Raw genomic sequence first — 23,189 nt, forward strand, 5'->3', positions numbered from 1 at the left:
GTGCCTCTCCCATCTCTCCATTATCATCCTCTTGCTTGTGTGGTATTTGTAAGCCATTATAGGAGTGACATTTGTGACTCTAAGCTCCAAGACAAGAAGAATCAATCTATTGTTCAATAGGTAATCATCTAGATCTGTTTTCTTATGTCAATTTTGAATCATGTATGCTAGATCTAGGGCTTGTAAGTCTTGGATGAATTACATGTACAATAGAGAAACCTAGATCCAAGCTTTAGGGTTTGCATGAACACATAGGATGTTATTTTGGCTATAACCCATCATCCTCTTCTTTCTTGTCAGAAGTTAACTAATCATATTAATGGTACCCCCGCTCCCTAAAAGACCATCATTGTCGAAGAAAAGCAAGTTTTGAATCCTGCCTTTCTTACATGGAAAGATCTTGACCAACGTGCAGTGATTCTTCTCAATTCCTCTCTCATCGAGGAGGTTGTTACCGAGGTTCTTGGCCTCACCTATGCTCACTCCGTTTTGATTTCCTTAGAATTTTCCTACAACAATTCCTCTGTAGAACAGAGTCACTCTCTTCGAGATTCAGTAAGGCAGATTTCCAAGGGTACCTCTTCTGTTTCAGAGTATGGTAGGAAGTTTAAGGCTATTTTTGACATGCTAGCTGCAATCAGTCATTTGTTGAAGATATGAACAAACTCCATTAGTTTCTTTGTGGATTGGGAGCCTCCTATGGAACCTTTTCCATTTCCATTCACACCCCAAGCCATCTCTTTCTTTTTTAGATCTTCTCTCTTATGCTAAAAGTCATGAAATATTTTTATACTCTCTTTCATGATTCATCTACACCGCCTACATCTTTCTTCTCTCAAAAATCACGGGCTAGCAACACTACCAATACTAAAGGTGGTCACAATCAAAACTTTACACGTAGTGGTGGTCGTGGAGGTTTCAATGGTGGCAGAGGACGTGGTGGTTGACATTCTTCCCACTATCATATAATTTAGAACAAATGGAAACTATGCATCGTCATGTCTTACTCTTCACACATATGTCTCCAATGCTTCATTTTCTTATGCAAATTTAGCTCAGTCTTTTCACTCACAGTGTCATTTCAACGAAGGACACCCAGATTGGTATGTCGATTTTGGTGCTACATCTCATATGACTTCTATACTGAATAACGTCTCATACACGGCTCCAAACACGGGTAATATGTATGTCACCTTTGATAATGGTCAAAAGCTTCCTCTTTCTCATATTGGTCACTCCATGCTCTCTAATAAATTGTTTTTATGTGATGTCTTAATCATTCCACATTTAACCAACAATCTATTATCCATTAGTAAACTTACAAAGGATCACCCAGTTGATGTCTTATTCTCTCAACAATTTTTTTACCATTCGGGACAGGGTAAGCAAACAGGTGATAGCATGAGGCCTGTGTGAAAATGGATTATACATGCTCAAGAATAGAACCATGGCTATGACTACAACCTCTAGTGTTTCAAGAAAAGCTTCTTTTGAATTATGGCAGACTCGTTTAGGTGCATATTTCTTTTGATATTATTTATTGTTTACATAAATTGGGCATTTTACGTGTTGCTTCTTTGATTCCAAAATTGGTTATTTGTAAACCTTGTCAACTTTCTAAGGGAGAACGTTTACCATTTGAACTTAATCCTAGACGATCTTTGCATCCATTAGATTTAATTCATTGTGAATTGTGGGGCCCTGATCTTGTTGATTCTAGTGGCTATTTTTACTATGTTGTTTTTGTGGATGACTACTCATGTTTTACATGGTTTTATCTCGTAAATACTAAATTCGGTTTTTATTTGGTGCTCAAGGCCTTCATCAGTTTAATGGAAACTCGGTTTTCTAGAAATATTAAAATCTTTTATAATGATGGAGGTACAGAGTTTTTTAACCATATGGTTAGCAAAATCTTTGAGGATAATGGTACTTTTCATCGCTTATCTTACCCTTATACACCTCAACAAAATGGACGTGCTAAGCGTAAGCATATGCATACTATGGAAACATGTCTTTTAGTTATGCAACATTCATCATAAATCTCTTGCCCACCAAAGTACTCGATAATAGCTCTCCTTTTTAGTTTCTTTACTCAAGGATTCCCAATTATAGCAATCTTCGAACCTTTGGCTGTCAAGTATATCAATATCTTCGGGGTTATTCAACTTAGAAACTTGTACCAAGAAGCATCCCTTTTATTTCTATTGTTTATAATACCTAATACAAAGGATATAAATGTCTTGATCCGACAACTTATGGCATCTACATCACCAGGCACGCTCCCTTTGATGAAACTGATTTCTTTTTTGCCAGCAAAAGCACTCATCAAGATCTATCAACACTCGATGTTCACAACTTTCTTGAAGATAGTATATTTACTTCTTCGCCACTACATCACGTTGAGTCTTCATCCCAACCAAATGTTGTTGGGTATTCTCTTGGCATTACAAATATTCAACTCATAACTCCTTGTGATCTTTTCCAGCCCATGTCTTATGCGTCATCACAGTCCAGCCCTACACCTGGTTCTTCAAACCCCATTCCATCTTCTGATTCTTCACTTCAGGATAACTCTTCATCTAATGAAGAAGCACACACTCTGTCTGAACCACATTCATCGCATCCTATGATAACTTGCTCCAAATCTGATATTTCAAAGCCTCATTATCTACCAGACTTTTCTACATTCGCCATGCACAGTCTTCATGTTGCTCTATTATATGATCACACACCTAAAGATTTTAAAACAACGACTAAAAACACTAAATGGATAATTGCAATGACTGAAGAGATTGATGCTTTAAAACAAAATAATACCTGACATTTAGTCCCTAGACCTCATAATGAAAATGTTGTTGCTTCTAAATGGGTGTACCGCACCAAATATAATTTTGAAGGTACCATTGAACGGTTTAAAGCACGCCTTGTTGCTCAAGGTTTTACTCAAGTTCCTGGTATAGACTACTCTCATACCTTCAGCCTTGTTTTCAAAGCCTGAACTATGTATGTTGTTCTCTCTCTTGAAGTTCTACATCAATGCAATCTTCATCAATTAGATGTTCAGAATTCTTTCTTACATGGTCACTTAACTGAAATTATGTATTAGAGCAACCAACTAGATTTGTAGCTCCTTAACTCCCGAATCATGTTTGCAAATTATCCAAAGCTCTTTATGGCTTAAAACAAGCTCCACGAGCTTGGTTTCAACGACTACGCTCCTTTATACTTTCAAATGGATTTGTTTGTAGCTGAGCTGACACTTCTTTGTTCATTTTTGCCCATGATTTGAGCATTCTTTACTCGCTAGTTTATGTGGATGACTTGATTCTTACAGGCAACAATGAATCAATCATCTCTTCTTTCATTGCTCATCTTAATCGGGAGTTTGCTATTAAAGATTTGGGCGATCTCAATTATTTTCTTGGCTAAGAAGTTGGATATATTGAAGATGGACTCTATCTTAGTCAGACTAAATATGCCAAAGACATTTTCACCTGGGCTGATTTACGTGACTCGAAACTAGTCTCCACCCCATTGCCAACTCATGAGCTTTTTACATCTGATGGTGTCCTTTTCTCTGATCCGACACTTTATCGATCCTTAGTGGGTGCACTTCAATACTTGACTATCACTAGAACTGATCTTCCCTATGCAATCAACTAGGCAAGTCAATATCTTCATGCTCCAACTATTTATCATTTTCAGGTAGTCAAGTGTATCTTACGTTATGTCAAAGGCACAATATCTTTTGGGCTCACTTTTACACGTCCTCACTCCAACATCATCTTGGGATACTCTAATACTAATTGGGCCCAATTCATAGAAACATGTCGATCAACCTATAGCTATTCTATTCTTCTTAGTGGATACTTGATTTCCTGGATCGCCAAGAAACAACCCATTGTCTCAAGATCTAGTTGTGACTCTGAGTATAGGGCCATTGCCAACACCGCTGCAAAAATAGTCTGAATCACTGATTTGCTACACGAGCTTCATGCACTACCTCCAGGCATACCTACTTTATTGTGTGACAATAAAAGTGCCCCCTTTATGACTCAAAATCCAGTTTCTCATAAACGTACAAAACATATTGATCTCGAGTACCACTTCGTTATAGAACTTGTTGCTTCTGGTAAACTCCACACCAGGTATGTCTCCACCAAGCTCCAGGTAGTAGACATATTCACTAAGAGTCTTTCCCACCCTCTATTTGAGAAATTTTGAGCGATGCTACGTCTTGGTCCACCACCTATTCGCTTGAAGGGGGGAGGGGGTATTAGATAATAATGACTTGTTTAGATCAATGTATTTGCATTTATCCTACTACTTTATTATAGGAGTATTTGTTGTATTGATACTATTATAAAAGCTATACACAACACACGTCATAAGTGTGGTTAATCCCATAACTCGTACAAATAAAAAAGAGCATAAAGATCACTCCATCAATGTTTTCAAAAATGTTTTAGATAGAGTTTTTCCATCAAATGACAAAACAATTTGAATTATATTCGTTAAAAAATATAATATTTTTACTTTAACTAGAAACTTCGATTAATTTTTGCAATACAAGTTATTACATAATTAAGCTTTTATATTCCATAATTTGACCGGGTTCATTTGCATTCTTTTAAAATAAAATCCAAAGATAATGAAATTGATTTTTTTTTTATTAAAACTACATCGCTTTAAAATATTTCAAAACATAAATACATAACACCCATACATTAACTTTTCCCTACTAAAAAATAAATATGACTCCACAAAGCCTACCCCATTTATCAATCTAGAGTAGTAGTTTACTTGCATAATAATTGTAGTGTGTAATTTTGAAATTAAAAGATAAGTTAATTAATGAAATAGATATCTATTTATTATTATGTTTATTGTAATTATTACATTAAAATATTATATGAAATTTAATAAAACAGAAAAACTCATAAAATGACATATGGAAAAAAATTTCAAAATAACATTTAGAAAATTGAATGACAGTGTGACAAGTAGCAAAAAAAATTTTATTTATTAGAATAAGATTTGCATGAATCAATTTTCTTAATGGAAATATCATCTCTCATTTTAAAATGGTGTTTAAAAACAAGTATGAGTTTATATTCGGTTCTAATAGCAACATAATTCAGATGAAAACAATTAGATTATGGACCACGACATCTAAGTCAAGTTGATTGGGATCTTTCAAAGAATTTGAATTTGAAACTAGATGTCAGCTATTTATTTCGTTCATAACAATTTACAGTTAATATAAAAAACAGAAAAGGGTAAAGGCTGCACATGTTGAGCTAAAGAGTCTATATATCATTCCAAATATATCGGGCATGTTATATTCTTCATCATATTTTCCTGTTCCCTTAAGGTGGGCCACGACTTTTATTTGTGGTCCTGATAAAAAGTTGACTTTTCAGTAACAAAAGTAATTTAGATAATAGGTACAAATGTAACTTTATACTTTATTTTTCGATCTGAGTAAAAATACCTATCGTTCGTGTATATGCACGTGCGTATATGCAATATACACAATAAACTATAAAAAAAATCGTATAGATATGTCATATACAAATACAACTATTAGAACTAATTTGCAAAATGTTCATTTTGCAATATTATTATACATAGCTAATAATTTGCAACAGATGAACGATACCTTAATATTTTTTAAATAATTACAAGTAATCGTTATAAACAATAAGTGGCATTTTTCGTATCATTCATAAAAGTAAAATGTATAAATCCAATGTTCTTTGTTATGTCGGAAAGGTTGAAAGTTCTATCATGCCCTCCTGTTTTTTGTATGTAGGTCACAAAACTCTGATCCTGGCTGGCCCACCCGTCTGACCCAAGCCCAACCCTTCAGGATTTCCAAACTTTTTATTTTATTTTTACGGATATTGTCCAAAATGTTTTTGCAACTTTTTTTTTTCAACTTTGTTTATATATCTTTCTAAAACTTAGTTTTCTTTAGAAAATTATTAAATTTTTACGAATTTGGTCTAATTTATTTATGAATTTTGTGCAAACCTTTTCTTTTACTTCCTGGCACACGTTTGTCTAGAATTGAGGAAATTGAAGGAGGGATTGATTGGCTTTGTCTATTCATACTATAAGTGGATGTGGATTGTGGACAAAAGAAGTTCTGTTACATGTTATGTTTTCACCAAAATTGGTTGTGTTTTGAGTTGGAAATAACACAAGAAGTCTATTGTGGTTTTGTCTACTACTTCGCAGTGTATATAACAATTTATGAAACCTATAAAGAAGCTGCGTGTTTAATAGGTTTGTATGATGATATTTGAGGATATTTATTTTTTTCTACTGTATTCTATGACAATCAAAAGTGTTATATGTCTGATTCTGATTAAAGATTATACGTTCCACAAGAAAATAAAGCATATTGACATAAGATGTCACTATATTATATGTGTTATTGCTAAAGGTGATATCCAAATCAATATTCATTATAATCCTACTAGGTATGACGATACAACTTATTCCGATATCCAACCATGTTAAAACCTACTTTCGGTATCCTAGCTTGAACTTTGCTTAAGTTTGGTTGGTATAGTATTAGAGATTAGTAAATAGGCTATGACATAGAATGGATATTTCAATTACTAAATATTGATAGGGAGAACTTTTCATGGTAAAGACTTTTGTTTTTCGATCTGAGGCACTTAAGGGTTGTTATGAAATTGTTTAATTTTCTTAGGATACGGTAAGTTAGCTAAGTTATTATGTACAATTTAGTTTTAGCTATACCAATGTTCTAGGATTCTTGCTTATAGTGTTGTAAAATTCCGGCTAGTTCCCGATTAATCTCCCTAGTGATTAATTTGTCTTTATAATTAGTGAAGTTGTCGAAACCGATAAGTTTTTTGCATTTTAAAAAAGTTACATCTCAGTAAAAAAAATATTTGAGGAGGTACTAGTGTCGTATTATCCATTATCCATATTAACTTATTTTGTTATGATATAAGTCGTATTTACCTATTTTGTTATGGTATTAGTCATTTTTTTTATTAAATTTCACATATTTATAATTTAGGGTTTCCAACTAGTCGTCAACTAATCTCTAATCGATAGTCGACTGGCAAATTTATAATTTAGGGCTTTCGACTAGTCTTTCATGCAAGCATCACAAATACAAGTAGCATTCCACAAAAAAAATAATGGGTCGGTATTGGTGCCTTCGACCCATGGATATGGTAAGAAAACTCACCCCAGACTGCTGAATCTCACAAATAAATCTCTGGCTGTTGGCCTGCTAAAATCCCGCGCTATCAGTTACAAAATAACATCCAATTAATAGTTGGATCCCGACTCAGACTAAGAGTCCAATCTAGGGTAGAAGACCTTTTTACCCTTTCCCTAAATTAGCCCAAGTCCAAAGCCCACTCCAGTTGTCCAAAAATCTCAAATTCCAAAATAAACATCCAAGGCCCAATTATGGCACAATCTTCCAAATTTGGCCCAAACCCCTTCATCAGCCTTCAACCAAAAGAGTCCAAAAATGTCAACAGCCCAACAATAGAATTTTGATGGTCCAACAAGGCCCAAGACAACAGAAGTCCAACATGGCCCCAAAACCGAGAGCCCAAAAGTCTGAAGCCCAATATGCTAAGTATGTGGGGGCGTACTCGCTTTAGGGCTTGTATGCACAACGTACCTGCTTGTACGCCTAACGTACTCCACCAACATGGCCAACTTCCAACATTCAGCTCTTAATCCATTAACACTCCAACCTAAACTCGGATCTGACTTCCTTAAGGTGGTTTATCACATAAAGTTGCCAACTTTACATACATGCATGGCTTAATGGGGATCTAGAGCTCAAAAGAGATTAATAAGTGACTTAACACATGCATGAGACCAAAACAACCATAAAGTTTGCATCTTTATGCTTAAGAAACCCTTAATATGTCCAGATCTACAAGGATAAGCTCCATAAACAACATTGGGTCACGAGCACCAACCAAAAGGGACCAAAATAGCCAAAAGCGAACCAAGGAATAGATCTATGAAATGAGATGACAAACTTTAAACTTTATACCTCAAAAGCCACGAAATGAAGGTGCTAAAGCTGGATCTCAAGGCTCTCCTCCAAAGAATAAGTCATAAAGCTTCTTCTTCTACCATTTAAAGATGCACAACACCCACCAAAGATCAAAACAATAGCTCAAAAGCATCACACTAAGGCAAGGGATGAACTAGTGTTTTCAAAGGTATGGAGATTGGTTAAATAAGGTCAAACGATGATATCTTATGGTTTATATAAGGTACAAGCCCTAAAATTAGGGTTTCTAAACTGCTCACGTACGCCCATCGTACTCCACATACGCCTAGTGTACGTGGATGAGCTTCGCGACCAACATGCACTAGTACGCCCAGCGTATAAGGAGTACACCCAACGTACTACAACTTTCCCGAAATTGATAATTCGGCCCCCTAAGGACCAATTCTGCAAAAACATTACACCCCAAGGGTCTAAACTGAAAAGTACATTGAATTCAAGTGTTACAACTCTCCCCCACTTAAATTAGATTTCGCCTCAAAATCATTCCTTACCATCCCAGGAACGCCAGACAGCCTGAGCAACACACCACAACCCCTAGCATACAAAAGCCTTCCCAGATGCAACCGAACCCATCCTTAGCATGGCTCTCTAAACCTGATGATGAACGAATCGTTTCTCAACCTACATTAATCCCCTGCAGAATAACCACTTTTAATCTGCCCGAAACTTGAAATCTTGAATTGTTCTGACTCCTTGGCAGATCTTACCTACAGAACCATTGCTAATTCCATTCCACTTGTCTTCCAAATTGACTACCCAACTTCCGATTACCTAAGGTTCCCACTAGAAAACAGAATCGCAGACCATGCGCTGCTGCCGACAACTTTTCACTTGACCAAAGAGATTAGATATTCCCATGAGAAAAAGGATCATCCTGCTGATAACGATTCCATGAATATAAAGAACATCAAGAGGAAATATGGGAGTTAAACCTTCTAGTGTTGAACAAGTCATTGCTTCCTTAACTGTTGAACCGGTACACTTCTGCTATAATTTTGAAGTCCCAAACTTTCCCGACCCACATATAGGTAGAATCATTCAAAAACATGATCACAAGGGCACTTTCTACCACCAGAACCAAAAACATCCCTTTTCCCCGGACCCTTCAGCTGATGCCCCAGGCATATAGATTTCTTAATTCATATCATACTAAAATAAAGAACTTGTACATAAACACTTGTGATTCCCAATGCGATTTCCCACTAAAAGCCAACTTGGTACACAATTCACAACCGGAGATCCAAGGATTAACAATTGCATTTCATCTGAAATCTTCTGATTCACAAAAACCCTTTACTAAACATGTATATAAAGATCCCCAACCACCACTGAGACAGCCAGTCTCATACCTGGTCTAGCCACCAGGTTCCTAAAAGTCCAACTGACAAGGCTAACCTAGCCTATGCATCACTCTGTGCCACTCATTGACCACATAACCATTCCTACAAAAACCATGATCCAATACTTCGACTCAAATGGACTCTACCAGGTCCCACCTGCATTGCCATAATCATACGGGCCTCGCCTATGGGTCCCAACCAGTCTATACCAATGAACGGGCCACGTTCACGGGTCCCACCCCTAATAAGCTATACATGCCCAGCCCCGCCTCGGACCCCAATGGTCCTCCTCCTAAGACAGAGAAATGCTCTCCGATAATCCTATCTGTCATGCCCAAGGTAGGAACTGATCCTCCTTTATACTTATGACCACCTCAACGATAGTCTTCCTAAAACTGGTGAATGCTACGATCCCATCGCAGACTTACAACACTGTTATCCTATCTGCCAATCTAGTGAATGCTACGGCCATCCCACAGTCTTATAACACGTCTTACCAACCATGGTTACCACCCATGGTCTTACCATACCTATACCATCACAACCCCAATCATCCTGAGTCAAACCCGCATCTGACTGAATTCCAATCATGTGTTTCGTTCATGCTTTGAACCCCAAATCCTTCATCAAAAAGGAACAGGAAGCAAGGCTCTAACACAACCCTCAACATGGATCCATCCACAAGCCTACTATACAACACAAAGAAGACGCCGACCAACTGTTGGAAGTTTCCTGAACTCCCAACTTACACAACTTCAATCCAGACGGCCACTTTAGTCGTCTCTCCTCTTGAATGGGATGTGAAACTTACCCTAGTTCCACACCTGATCAAGCTCCCGAAATTCTAAACGATTCTCCCCCACTTGGATTCGTTGAAGCTCAACCATTCCACAAAAATTAATGGATTACTAACCCATCTGACCTTCATATAACATGAATCAACGATGACCTGCGCTTACCAATACTAGCGTTCCATTACTAGCCAATCTTGATGATCACCCAACTCTTAAAATCCAGATGAATACTCCCTGAACTCTTAGCAAGTCCAATAACCCCAATCACTTCCTATGGTATCGCAGCAAATCCTTAAGTCCTTTATGTTGGTAACAAAGACCATAAACCTTTCTTTGAACTGGCGAATCTTCACCCTAACTCCCCATCCTCCACAGAATCTCTGAATTCTAACCATCACCAACCCTTACGATAATGAAATTCCCCTGGCACTTCCAATGACCAATGGTAGTGATTGGCACCTTTATCTCCTTGCTACTGAACCTTCCCTAGCAATGGTAGTGATTGGATCCAAAGGTCCTATCGTAGATGACTACCAATCCCACATGAACAATGTTATCATGCCCGCACTATGACTTGTTGAAGAACTAATCCTTCTGATTCGACTAAATATCTCTCAATCAAAACCCTGAACTAACCCCACAAAGAACTGGAACAATCAACCAAACAACGGAATCCCGCTCAGCAGATACGACCCACGAATGACTCTCGGCATGAAAAATGGCATATAACAATTATTGATGATATAACCTAGGAAAAAACAGAAAACTCACCTGGAGGTAATACTTACCCATACCTAACAAGATATCAAAGCAAGATAGATATAGATAATAATCAAGAGAAGATATAAAGATACTATACCCGCAACAACATCTGAAGAAATCATGTCTATCTCTTCATGCCGAAACACCTGTGATGGAACCTGAGCTACCCCATCCACTAAGTGTGGGCAGTTTTCCCTGAAATGACCAAGTTGATGACAACGATGACACAATTCTACCTCCAGGCTACATTTTAGGTGGAGGTGGCCCGTCCATCCACACCTGCCGCACTTAAACTTGTCGCGCACATGCTCATGTTCCCCTTCATCCTTCGAGCAACCATCATGGCCCCTCGTGTCTCTAACACTAGTCATGTCAACGTCTAACCGTCTGAACAGCCAAGGTCTAACCCTCAAACCTGGCGACCAATCTATCAGTGACATGCCTAATGATGTCTGGTAACTCTTCGCGTAAAGCTCGCAAAACCACTTCAAAAATCCAATCATGGGATCGATTGGTGGTTGTCGAGGCCAACAAAATTAATAACCCTAAATCTTTTACACTAAAATAGTGTATAGTGGTAAAGGGATCATATCCACGGAGATTGGTTCAATTTTATAACTCTATGATAATCTTATTGTACAAACACTTGTAAAACTAAAATAAAATAAAATTGGGGGATTTTGATCTTTTGAGATGTTTAAAAGAAAACTAGAATTACACTAAGATTTAAAAACACAATTCAACAAAAGAAAAGTTTGATGTAAAATAAGAGAAAGATGGTTGACTTTGGACTTTCATCACTTGAACATTTGGTTAAATAATCATGAGAATACCAAGGTACAATACTTTGTGTTTATAATCTAACTTGGCTATAGCAATTTATAAGCATAATTTGCCTAAACTCTTCTTTTGTATTAAAATGACTAGAGAAGCTCATAGCAAATTTCCTAAATCAAAGTCACAAAACTAATGAAGCATGTAATTTTGTGAAAATTAATTAGCATTAGGTTTTAAGAGTCACCAAATCCAAAGAGTAATCTATTGCTTTCATTACCACTATGGAGAAAATATTTTCTTAGTCTAAATGAAATGAAAACAAACATTTAAACTAATTGTTGCTTGTTAAATTGAAGACTCATTACTTAGCCAAGAATTTAACCAACAAAAATAATATTCACATATCAATATCCATGACTAGAGATATATAAACATGAAGGAAGTTTTCATAGAAAATATAATCATAGATATTCAACACAAGTTCATGGAGTTCTTCAAAATAACCAAATCATTCAAGAAATTATATCCAAGTCAACCAAGTGAAAAGCTAGCCAAGCATGGCCAAAATAAAGGAAACACAAGAAATTTTAGTGATACCAAACATTGTTCTAGGTGCAAGATGGAAAGAAAATAACACCAATCTTCAATTCTTCAACTTCTTCTCCAATGTTCTTGAGAGCAAAAAAATGGTTTTCTCCAAGTGTGCCTCCTCAAAAATGCCCCAAAAATCCAGCAAATAAGGCTCATTTCCGGATTCAAAAAGTTGCACAAAAAAACTACCCACCAACTTTTCATAAATAGAGTCAACAAGTCAAAATCCGGGATCCATTCAGCACAATTCACGCGGACTGCGTATGGGTCCATGCGGACATGAGTCTCACTGATTGTGGGACTTAGGCCATTTAAAATACAATCTAGCCCAAACTTCTCATTCACACTTCAGCCCACATGCATAACTCTTGAGAGCCCAGTTGTGTCATTCCAAAGCCTCCAATGATTGGTCCAATGCTCCTTCAATCTTTCATAGCTCGAGTCTGTGTCGCCTCATCGTCATTCTCGCTCAAAAATTAAGTCCAACTTGATTTCTTGTTTATGTTAACACCAAGCTCAATCGCACCACTTCAAGTCCACAAGAAAACCGCAAGCCTCCAAAAGTCCCTCACTCCTTCCATATCTCCAATATCAATTAGTCTTCGAAAAATCCTGCAAATAAGCTCAAAAGACAGGAAAGCACCCGGTAAAGGAGAAAAATAATAAAAAGAGAAAATATGCATGAAGATTAACTAAAATGAGATAATTTTTACTAAAAAATAAACTATGAAAAGAAGTAAATAAAATAAACTATCAAATCACCCCAAGCTTGAACCTTACTTGTCTTCAAGTAAGACAAGACTAAAATGAACTTGGGATGAACTATTCTAAAAAAAGAATGAACATCTTAGGTAGAAATTCATGACACGCCCTTAAAATAAAAACATATAATCCATTTTTAGAGATAAGAATCACTTTGAGGAACGAGCCTTTGTTACCTTTCTAGCAAGGGACACATGTTGATCGAGATGCAAAACAAGCATGCATACTTCACTAGTATGGTTTATGTGATATTGTTTCGTGGTTCGATTTAGCCTACTAGCCATAAGAAAGTGTCCCTCGGTTAGAATGCTCCTCACTCCTCACAACTTCAACCCCATGTCAAGATATAAAACCTAGAAAAAAGGATAACTCGGGCCAAAATGGCAAGAAACGAGCTATGTACAAAAGTTGGCAAACTACAATCATCTAGAAGAGTAAGTGCTTCCACTAAAATATGATCCATGTAGAGCAAAGAGTGGAGCACGCGATGAGTGAAGGCTGCCTTGGTAGTTGCCAACAAAAATGATATCTAACTAGAAAAACATCAACTAGAAACAAATTACTTGAGCTAAAATCCGAAAAAGGCTAAACATCTACAAAAGCAAACAAATGGATATAACTCCGTGGCCCGACCTTTTCTGTTGATTTTTTGTTTGTTTGTTATTTTTGGAAAACAAAACCCCAAAGACATGTTACAAATACAATAACTTAAGACACAAAGAGCAAAGCACTAAAACAATATATAATTACATTTGCATTTTATGATTGCTATAGTATCCGACTTTTCAAAACCATTTTTTTATTTTATAAATTGACAAAAAACTTTTCGAACGACACTTTTGAAACAATTTACTTTTGACTCATAAAACAAAACAAAACTGGAAAAGGGGTAGTTGTCTCTTTTTTTTAGGCTCACTTTTTTGGTTTACCATAGGAGTTTTACAAGTATAGCCTGAAAGTAAAAATACAAAACTATACAACTATAAGGAGAATGTAAGTCTAGCCGAAACAAGAGGTCAAACGAGCATAACTATACTAAGGCTAATTCGAGATCAAGTGGGAAAAATGTGTCTAAATCAAAAAGTAGTGAGATATGATGTGAATTGTAGCTGTTAGACACTAAAGATATCAAAATAGCAAAATCTATCTTCTATTTCTTTCTTTGGGGTTTGATTGTGGCTTGCAAAGAAAATTCAGGTGAGGGACTGGTCGTCACGGGGCTAAGTTGTCCCCCTACTTATGCCACACTTGACATGGGTTGATTCATATGCACAACTACTTGCACTCTCTCCCCATGTATATAGAAGAGAAGAAGCAACAACTTAAAGTCCCTAAGAACGATTCTTATTTGTTATGTGAGTTTCCAAAAGAATTGTATTTAAGGTGTGTCGTGTCTTTCAAGTAAAGATGTTCGGAGATGAGAATAAAGAGATAACAAAAATGCATGAATGCTTATGCCCTAGGCTAAATGCCATGCAAAAATAAAAGTGAAAAAGAAGAAAATAAAATCTTTTTGGATTTTTTTTCAAAAAAAAATGACGAATGAATGAAATTTAAGACTAAAATGCTATGCAACCTAATTAAAATGCATGATAAATTAAAAAGAAAAGGGAATACCCCACCCCAAGCTTAGAAATAAGCATTGTCTTCAATGCTTGGGGCAAGGTGGAAGTACCTAGACCGGGGGGATCGGAAGGAGGGTATGGGTATTGGGGGTAGGGGTAAGGGTAAGGTGGAGGTGGATAAGGGTGGGTGGGTGGAGGGTATAGATAGGGAGGAGGAATGGGGACGTTCTCAAAATGGTTTTCTGATTGGTTCCACCCCCACATATGGTGCATCTGTTGGGACATGATTTGGTTGGAGACACAAAGAGCCTCTAACCGTTCGACAAAATTAGGGGAAAGCGGGTAATATCTGGGTGGTGCTTGGGGTTGGGCGTGCTATGGACCATGGTTGGGCTCGTCGTCGGGCTCTTCATCCACATGCATCGCGTCATTATCTTGATCCTAAAGCGCATCCTCATTGACTGACCGAGTGATGGTCCTCGCGAGTCTCCATTGAGTGCGATCGTGGAAGGTGAAGTTGGTGACTCGAGGGTCGGGAATAATGAGATATCCGACCCCTTGAGGACAATACCATGTGAAACTATTCATGTTCCTTCGGTGGATATGCTGCATATTTATGAGAACACGCTCATCCAAAAGAGTTTTATTGTCAACATGTTGGCATTCGTCTGGGGGTCGATGTCAAGACCGCGTGCTAAAAGGGTTACAAATCCGCCAATGAAAATATCACCGGACGCTTTGGTTCTCATGAGTGCACATTTATGGAAAATGAACGAAGAAAAGTCCGGGATGGGTGGGTATTCACTTCGTGTCATTCACTAAAGGAAGAAAAACTCATTTTTTGTGACCTGACCGACTTCTTTTCGGGCAAACACAGTGCACACCAAGATGCGATGGGCAATACAGAGGCACGGGTGACTGATGGAGGTTGCTTTATCTCGACTAGCACATGAAAAAATACCCCCAGTGATTTCCGTCCAAAAGGTCTCATGGTTGAACTCGGTAGGTAGGATTTCGAAAACCGTGGATGTATTCGAAGAAGGTAAGCCCAAGATGTCGTTTATTGTTGCAATATATATATATATATATATATATATATATATATATATATATATATATATATATATATATATATATACCTTTGGTCCCCCAGAAGTTGGAATGCGGCTTTTTTCTTTTCGCTATCGAGCCCGCAATCGGCAAGAAACTCTGTAGTAGGGAGCTCGTAAGTGTGCGCCATGATATTGAGAAGGTTTTCACACCCGATGTTACGGAACAATTGGGTGACCCCCTCAAGAACCCCTAATGAGATGAGCATGGGTTTGCATAGAAATTTGGTGGAGGCAACCTTTTTAGGAAAGCTCTTCGTGTAATTTTCGGCCGCCTTAGCATCTCGAAATTTTGGAATGTCGGGAGCATCATTTTGATTTCTAGTCGGGGCTTTGCCTCGGGCTGTAGCCGAGCGTTTTCTAGATGTGGACATGGCCTACCTGCAAGAAAAATAACAACTACACGAATCCAATCCCAATAAATGATGTTTTCAATTCAATTTCCCAATCAACTCCCTATGGATTTCTAAAACAATTCAAGGAAAGAATGTACCCTTTTTTTTTAATTTTGCACGCAAAAATTTGGGATTTGAAAATCTTGCAACTCTTCACCCCAAGATTAAAGCTTTGTTCAATATCTCGTGAGAATCAATTTACCGCAACAACCCGAGAAATCCGGCAACGGCTTGAAATTTCGGTGAAATTTTCCAGTGAACTTTGAGAGATATTTTTAGTGGGGTTTGTAGCCTTGTCCAAGAGGAGCACAATGGTGGTGTTGGAATCGCGAGAGGTGGCCGGAGTTGGCTGGAAAACGGCCAGAAAGTGGCGGTTGAGTGGTGGTGGCGCCCGGAATTCCGGCCATAGATCGGACCAAAATTTTGGTGGGGTTTGTAGGACTCAAAAAATGGAAGAGAATAGAGGTGGTCTCGCGAAATTCCGACTGGCGGTTGGACAAGAAACTGAGTTTTAGTGGTGGTGATGGAGGAGCTCTAATGGAGGTTAAGGGAAATGAAGAAGAAGAAGTGGGGAGGAAGAAGGGTCGGCTGGATGATTTGATAGTTTATGTTGTAGTCAAACCTAGTCAAGACGCGGTCAACGAAAGTCAACATGTCATACGGACGCGTCTGCGAGTACACGTGGTCCGCGTGAATACCCCTGGAGCTCTTCTGTTTGCCTTAAGTTGGATGCAGACAATAAGGAGCATTAAACACGGTCCGTTTTAATAACCCACGTGGATGGACTTGCGAGTACACACGGTAGGCATGTAGATGCTGAAAATGGTCCATTTGTTTGACTGTTCACGCGATCTTCGTTCCGAGCACACACGGTCCGTTTGTATAAACACGCGGACAGACCCATGTGCACACGTGGTCCGTGTGAATTGAGCTGGAACCTTCTATTTTCTGAAGTTGGACGTGGACACTTTAGGGAATACACGCGGACCATTTCTTTATTAACGCGGACACACCCCCGAGTACACGCGGTCCGCGTGAATGTTGCAGCAATTTTCTCAATTTTTCGTCCTTTGACCAAAACAAACACCGAGTCTTAAAATCTAACACTTTTGTACTGCAAGAATGAAAAAGAAGAAATGTTAAATGCAAAAATGATCTATCTAAGACATTTATTCGGGATTAGAAACGATGAAAACTTTAAGTTTTCCAAAAATGCCCTTCTTTAGCATCTTTAGCGAGACGTCCTTCCCTTTCGATTTCAGTATACAGGAGCATCCAATTGGATGACATCTAAGACATTTGCGTTAAAACCTTCATAGAAAGGTTTCAAACGATGTCCATTGATTTTAAAGATTTTCCCCGTTTCTTCACTCTGGATCTCAACCGCTCCGTGCTCAAAGACTTTTAGCACAACAAATGGACCTATCCATCTTGACCTCAACGTTCTGGGAAATCATTTCAATCTTGAGTGGTAAAGCAAAACTCTATGTCCTGGCTCAAAATGCTTGCGGGTAATGGACTTGATGGAAAAGCTTCGTTTTCTCCTTGTAAATTCTTGAGTTCTCATACGAGTCATTTCTTAACTCCTCCAACTCTTAAAGTTGAAGCTTCCAATGCCTCCCCGCCTCATTGATGTTGAAGTTGCATTGCTTGACCGCCCAAAATGCATGGTGTTCCAATTCCACAGGAATATGACATGGTTTCCCAAAAACCAACCTAAATAGAGACATTCCTATCGGGGTCTTATACATGGTCCGATAGGCCCACAAGGCATCATCAAGCCTCGAACTCCAATCTTTCCTCGAAGGATTTACCGTTTTCTCAAGTATACTCTTCACCTCACGATTTGAAACTTCCGCTTGACCGTTTGTTTGAGGGTGGTAGGCGTTTGAAACACGATGGGTCACGTTGTACTTCCTCAATAAAGCCTCCATCATCTTGTTGCAAAAGTGCGTCTCTCGATCACTAATCAAAGCCCTAGGCACACCAAACCTCACAAAGACATTAGATTTTAAAAATTCGATAATTGTTTTGGCATCCTCCTATCTTGTGGCTTTGGCCTCAACCCACTTAGAAACATAGTCAACCGCGAGCAGGATGTAAACGTTGCCAAACAAAATGGGAAATGGGCCCATGAAATCAATCCCCCATACATCAAAATTTTCACAAAAAAGGATGGGATTTCGTGGCATTTGGTTCTTTTGTGAAATGTTCCCCATCCTTTGGCACCGTTCACAACTTTTGCAAAACAAGTAACAATTGCGTGACATGGTTGGCCAAAATAGTCCACACTCAAGGACCTTTCTCAAGGTCCAGCTAGGTCCGAAGTGTCCCCCACAAGCAAATTCATGACAAAATTTCAAAATGGATTGATGCTCTTGTTGCGGCACACATCGCCTGATGATTTGACTAGGACAATGTTTCCACAAATAAGGCTCATCCCATACATAATATTTTGCATCACTTTTCAACTTGTCTTTTTGAGCATGCGTGAATGTGTCGGGATACCTTTTTGTGACCAAAAAGTTAATGATATCGGCATACCAAGGAATAGATTGAGTAAGGGAAAAGAGATAATCATCCGGAAAGTCGTCCCTCAACGGGAAAGGTGTTTCATTTGAAGTGATCCGGCTTAGGTGGTCAGCAACAAGATTCTCGCATCGACTCTTGTCCCGCATTTCCAAATCAAAGTTGCAATAATAAGATCCAACGGATGAGTCTAGGCTTTGCATCTTTCTTCGTCGTCAAGTACTTAAGAGCTGCATGATCCGAATACACAATGCCCTTGGTACCAGGTAGATATTGTCTAAATTTCTCCAAGGCGAACACTATGGCCAATAACTCCTTCTCTGTGGTAGAGTAGTTTCTTTGAGCATTGTCTGCTGTCCTCGATGCATAATAGATCACATGGGATGCTCTTCCATTCTTTTGACCCAAAACGGCGCCTATTGCATAGTTGCTTGCATCACACATGATCTCAAAGGGGAGATCCCAATTTGGTGCTTGCATGATAGGGTAGGATGTAAGCAACTCTTTGAGCTTGTCGAAAGCTTCTTTGCACGCCTCATTGAACTCGAAATCAACATCCTTTTGCAACAGTTGGCACATTGGTCTTGCTATCTTTGAAAAATCTTTGATGAATCTCCGGTAGAAACCTACGTGGCCCAAAAAAGAACAAACTTCCCGAACAAAATTCGGGTAAGGTAAGCTTTGAATAACATCTATCTTGGCCTTATCTACCTCAATTCCTTTCTTTAACACAATGTGACCCAAAATATGACCTTGACTCACCATAAAATGACATTTTTCAAAGTTTAAAACCAAATTTGTTTCAATGCATCTTTTTAAAATTTTGGTGAGATTGGTCAAACACTCTTGAAAGGAGTTTCCATATACCGTAAAATCATCCATGAAAACTTCAATTATATTCTCGACATATTCCGAAAAGATACTAACCATACATTGTTGGAAAGTAGCCGGGGCGTTACACAATCTGAATGGCATTCTCCAGTATGCAAAAGTGCTAAATAGACATGTAAATGTTGTCTTTTCTTGGTCTTCTAGTGCCACTAGGATTTGGTGAAAACCGGAGTACCCGTCTAGACAACAAAAATGGGATTTCCCGACCAACCTTTATAACATTTGATCAATGAAAGGCAATGGGAAATGATCTTTTCGTGTGCTAGCATTGAGTTTTCGGTAGTCAATACATACTCTCCACCCGTTTTGCACACGGGTGGGGACCATCATACCTTTGTTGTTCTTGACCACCATGATCCCCTTCTTCTTCGGCACGACTTGGACCGGGCTCATCCATTTGCTATCCGAGATTGGATAGATCATTCCCACATCTAAGAGCTTCAAAATCTCTTTGTTGACTACTTCCATCATTGGCGGATTCAACCTTCTTTGCGTGTCTCTACTTGGCTTGCATTCATCCTTAATTAAGATCTTGTGCATACAAGTGGAGGGACTCAAACCTTTGATATCCGCAATTGTCCAACCCATTGCTTCTTTATGCTCCTTCAACACCTTGAGGAGTTGCTCTTATTCAAATTCGATTAAGTGAGTTGAAATGATAACAGGTAGGGTTTCATTCTTTCCTAAGTAAGCATACTTCAAGTGTTGAGGTAGGACTTTTAATTCCAACTCCGGTGGTTGAACAAGGGAGGGCGGAAATCTTGTGTGATCTTGAGGTAATTTAATTTGCTTCACACTAAATTGAGTGGTGTTCTTGATCTCCAAATTGTTAACCAATCTTTCAACTTCGGGATCTAGTGAGTAGAGCTTCAACTTCTTGGCTAATTTTCCACAATCAAATCCTTTGCTCAAAACCATCTCCAACATGTCACCATTAGACAACTCGAACAACTCTTGGGTTAATGGTTCAATAACATCAACAAAACACAAAGATGAAACATCACTAGGATATCTCATAGCATCATAGATGTTAAACTTATTGTTTCCCCATCAAACTCCATCGTTAAGCTTCCCGCATATACATCAATCTTTGTTCTAGCCGTCTTCAAGAATGGTCTCCCAAGTAAAATTATACCCGACTTTGAGGACACTTTTTCATCTAGATCAATCACATAGAAATCAGCTGGGAAGACTAATTGGCTCACTTGCACCAAGACATCTTCCAAAACACCTCTAGGAAAGACACTTGATTTATCCGCAAGAGAGATTATGACACCGGTTTCACTTAGAGGACAAACATTCAATGATTCATACACTGAATAGGTCATGACATTAATAGAAGCACCAAGGTCAAGCATGGCACTACTAAAAGTGACATCTTCTATCTTGCAAGGTACCGTAAACATTCCCGGATCTTTACACTTAGGTGGAAGCTTCCTTTGTAAAACCGTGGATGCGTTTTCATTCATAGAAATTTTCTCTTTTCCCTTCAACTTCCTTTTGTTGGTACAAAGTTCTTTCAAAAACTTTGCGTACCTAGGGATTTTCTTGATTGCATCAAGTAGAGGGATATTTACTTCCACGTTTCGAAAGGTGTCCAAAGTCTCTTTCTCCTCCATTTTCTTCTTTGAAGTTGCAAGTCGAGAGGGGAACGGCGGTATAGTGGCTATTGGAGTTACTAGAGGGGTAGTCTTCCTTGGGACTCCGGCTTGTACATCGTCCTTGATTATAGATTCTTCAATGGGAATAACTTCTATTTCTTCCTCTTCAAACATTGGCTTCGTCTTTGAACTACTCTCTCCGGTTTGTTTGCCACTTCTCAAGGTCACAACATTGACATTTGGATTCTTTTCGGTTTGAGAAGGCAATTTCCCACGGGACTCCAACTTTCTTATGGATGTAACTCTATCTCCCACTTGTTCTTCAAGGTTGGAGATACTAGTTATTGTCTCTTTTTGGAATTTTTGGGTACTAGTGGCTAAGGATTTGGCAATGTATTCAAGAGACATCCCGGAGCTACTTGGTTGGGATTGAGGAGGTTGTTGGTGATGTGGAGGGTGTGTTTTGGGTTGATAATGTGGTTGTGGGTGTTGGGAATGAGGTTGTGGTGGTGGATAGGATGGTCTAACCAATGCATTTTTGAGGCAATGGTTTTGGGTTGTAGCTCACGTTGGGATTTGGCTTCCAACTTGAATTATATGCATCTTGGTAACTGGATGGCTTGTTGTGGTAGTTTTGGAATTCTCCCGTAGCATTCACATGCTCCGCATCTTCTTGGATAATAGGACACATATCCGTAGAATGTCCCATGGTTGCACATATTCCGCAAACCATCACATGGGGAGTTTGTCCCATGGCTAATTTCTGGACAACAGAGGTTAAATCTTTAATTTGAGACTCGAGATTTGATGATCCCACTTCATTGAATTTTTGTTGAGTTTCTCTCTTCATATCTTGGCGAGGGCCAAAATGTTGAGAAATTGTGGCTATGATGTTGAAGAGGGTTGTCTTGTTTGCTGTGGAGTTTTGCTAAAGACATCTCCACCACTTGAGGCATCAACTAGTCTTCTATCCATTGGTAGCAATCCCTCATAGAAGTGTTGAACTGGGATTTGGTGTTGTGGGCAACTATAGCACAAATTGTTGAACCTCTCCCAATAATAATGAAAAGTCTTATTTTGACCTTGGCGGATTCCATAAATCTCATTTCTAAGACTTGAGACTCTTGAAGCAGGATAGACCTTTTCAAGAAAAGCTCTTGCTGTTGGAATAGTGTCTAAGGCTGCAACTATATTAGGCAAGTATTTGACCCGGTTGTGCATGGTCCTTTTGGGTTGCCTTCACCATAGCAACTTGACAGGATGATTTATTGTGAGAGAAGAAATATTATTAATATATTATGAGAATAATATAAGGAATAATAATATTATTATTTGATTAATATAAGTCATAAATTAATTAGGAATTAATTTGGTGACTTAAAGAGATTAATTGAATAAAGGGGCACAAACTATCAATTGTATGATAGTTGTACTTTTGGCTATAAATCCCTTATGGATAAAGGGGGACGGTTTTAAGGACTATGAATAGGCCTTGAAATCGTCCAAAGGCTTATCAATTAGGGTATCGGATTGCTTAGGGCCTAAGTTATCCAATTAGGGTTTAAGGGTGAAACCCTAGGAGCCTCACTAGTATAAATAGACCCTAGGGGTCAAGGGAAATCGGCACCTATGCTTTAGAAGAAACCCTGGCCGATTTTGATCCCCTCTCCTCTCTATCAAATCATCCTCTTGCTAGTTGGTGTTTATAAGCCATTAGAGGAGTGACAATTATGACTCTAAAGCTCCAAGGACAAGAAGATCAAGCAAGTGATTCAAGGTAAACTTCTAATTCTGATTTCTTATTGTTATTATAATCTATTAGCCATTAGAAGTCTTGGATTCAACGTATGTTCAATTATAGAAACTTAGATCCAAGCATTAGGGTTTGCATGTGTACATAGGAATGTTCATATGGCTAAAATCCATTAGTGGTATCAGAGCCTAGATTGGTTTATATTGAATTGATGCATTGGTTGCTTGC

The 23,189-nt window shown here is 38.4% G+C and overlaps 1 protein-coding gene across 1 annotated transcript; it reads right to left on the minus strand.

Annotated features, from left to right (window-relative positions):
• Positions 1-20,620: 20,620 nt before the first annotated feature.
• Positions 20,621-21,616, minus strand: LOC145098565 (uncharacterized). Its single transcript, XM_079036191.1, has one exon. It carries the CDS (start codon positions 21,614-21,616, stop codon positions 20,621-20,623), a length of 996 nt encoding a protein of 331 aa, XP_078892317.1.
• Positions 21,617-23,189: the final 1,573 nt, after the last annotated feature.

Source organism: Lactuca serriola, chromosome 4 (genome assembly GCF_051521515.1).
Source record: "Lactuca serriola cultivar US96UC23 chromosome 4, Lser_US96UC23_V15, whole genome shotgun sequence".
NCBI lineage: Eukaryota > Viridiplantae > Streptophyta > Magnoliopsida > Asterales > Asteraceae > Lactuca > Lactuca serriola.

Excerpts from the sequence above, each read along its gene's own strand:
- LOC145098565 (XM_079036191.1), bottom strand. The coding sequence starts at position 21,616 with ATGTCTCTTGAATACATTGCCAAATCCTTAGCCACTAGTACCCAAAAA.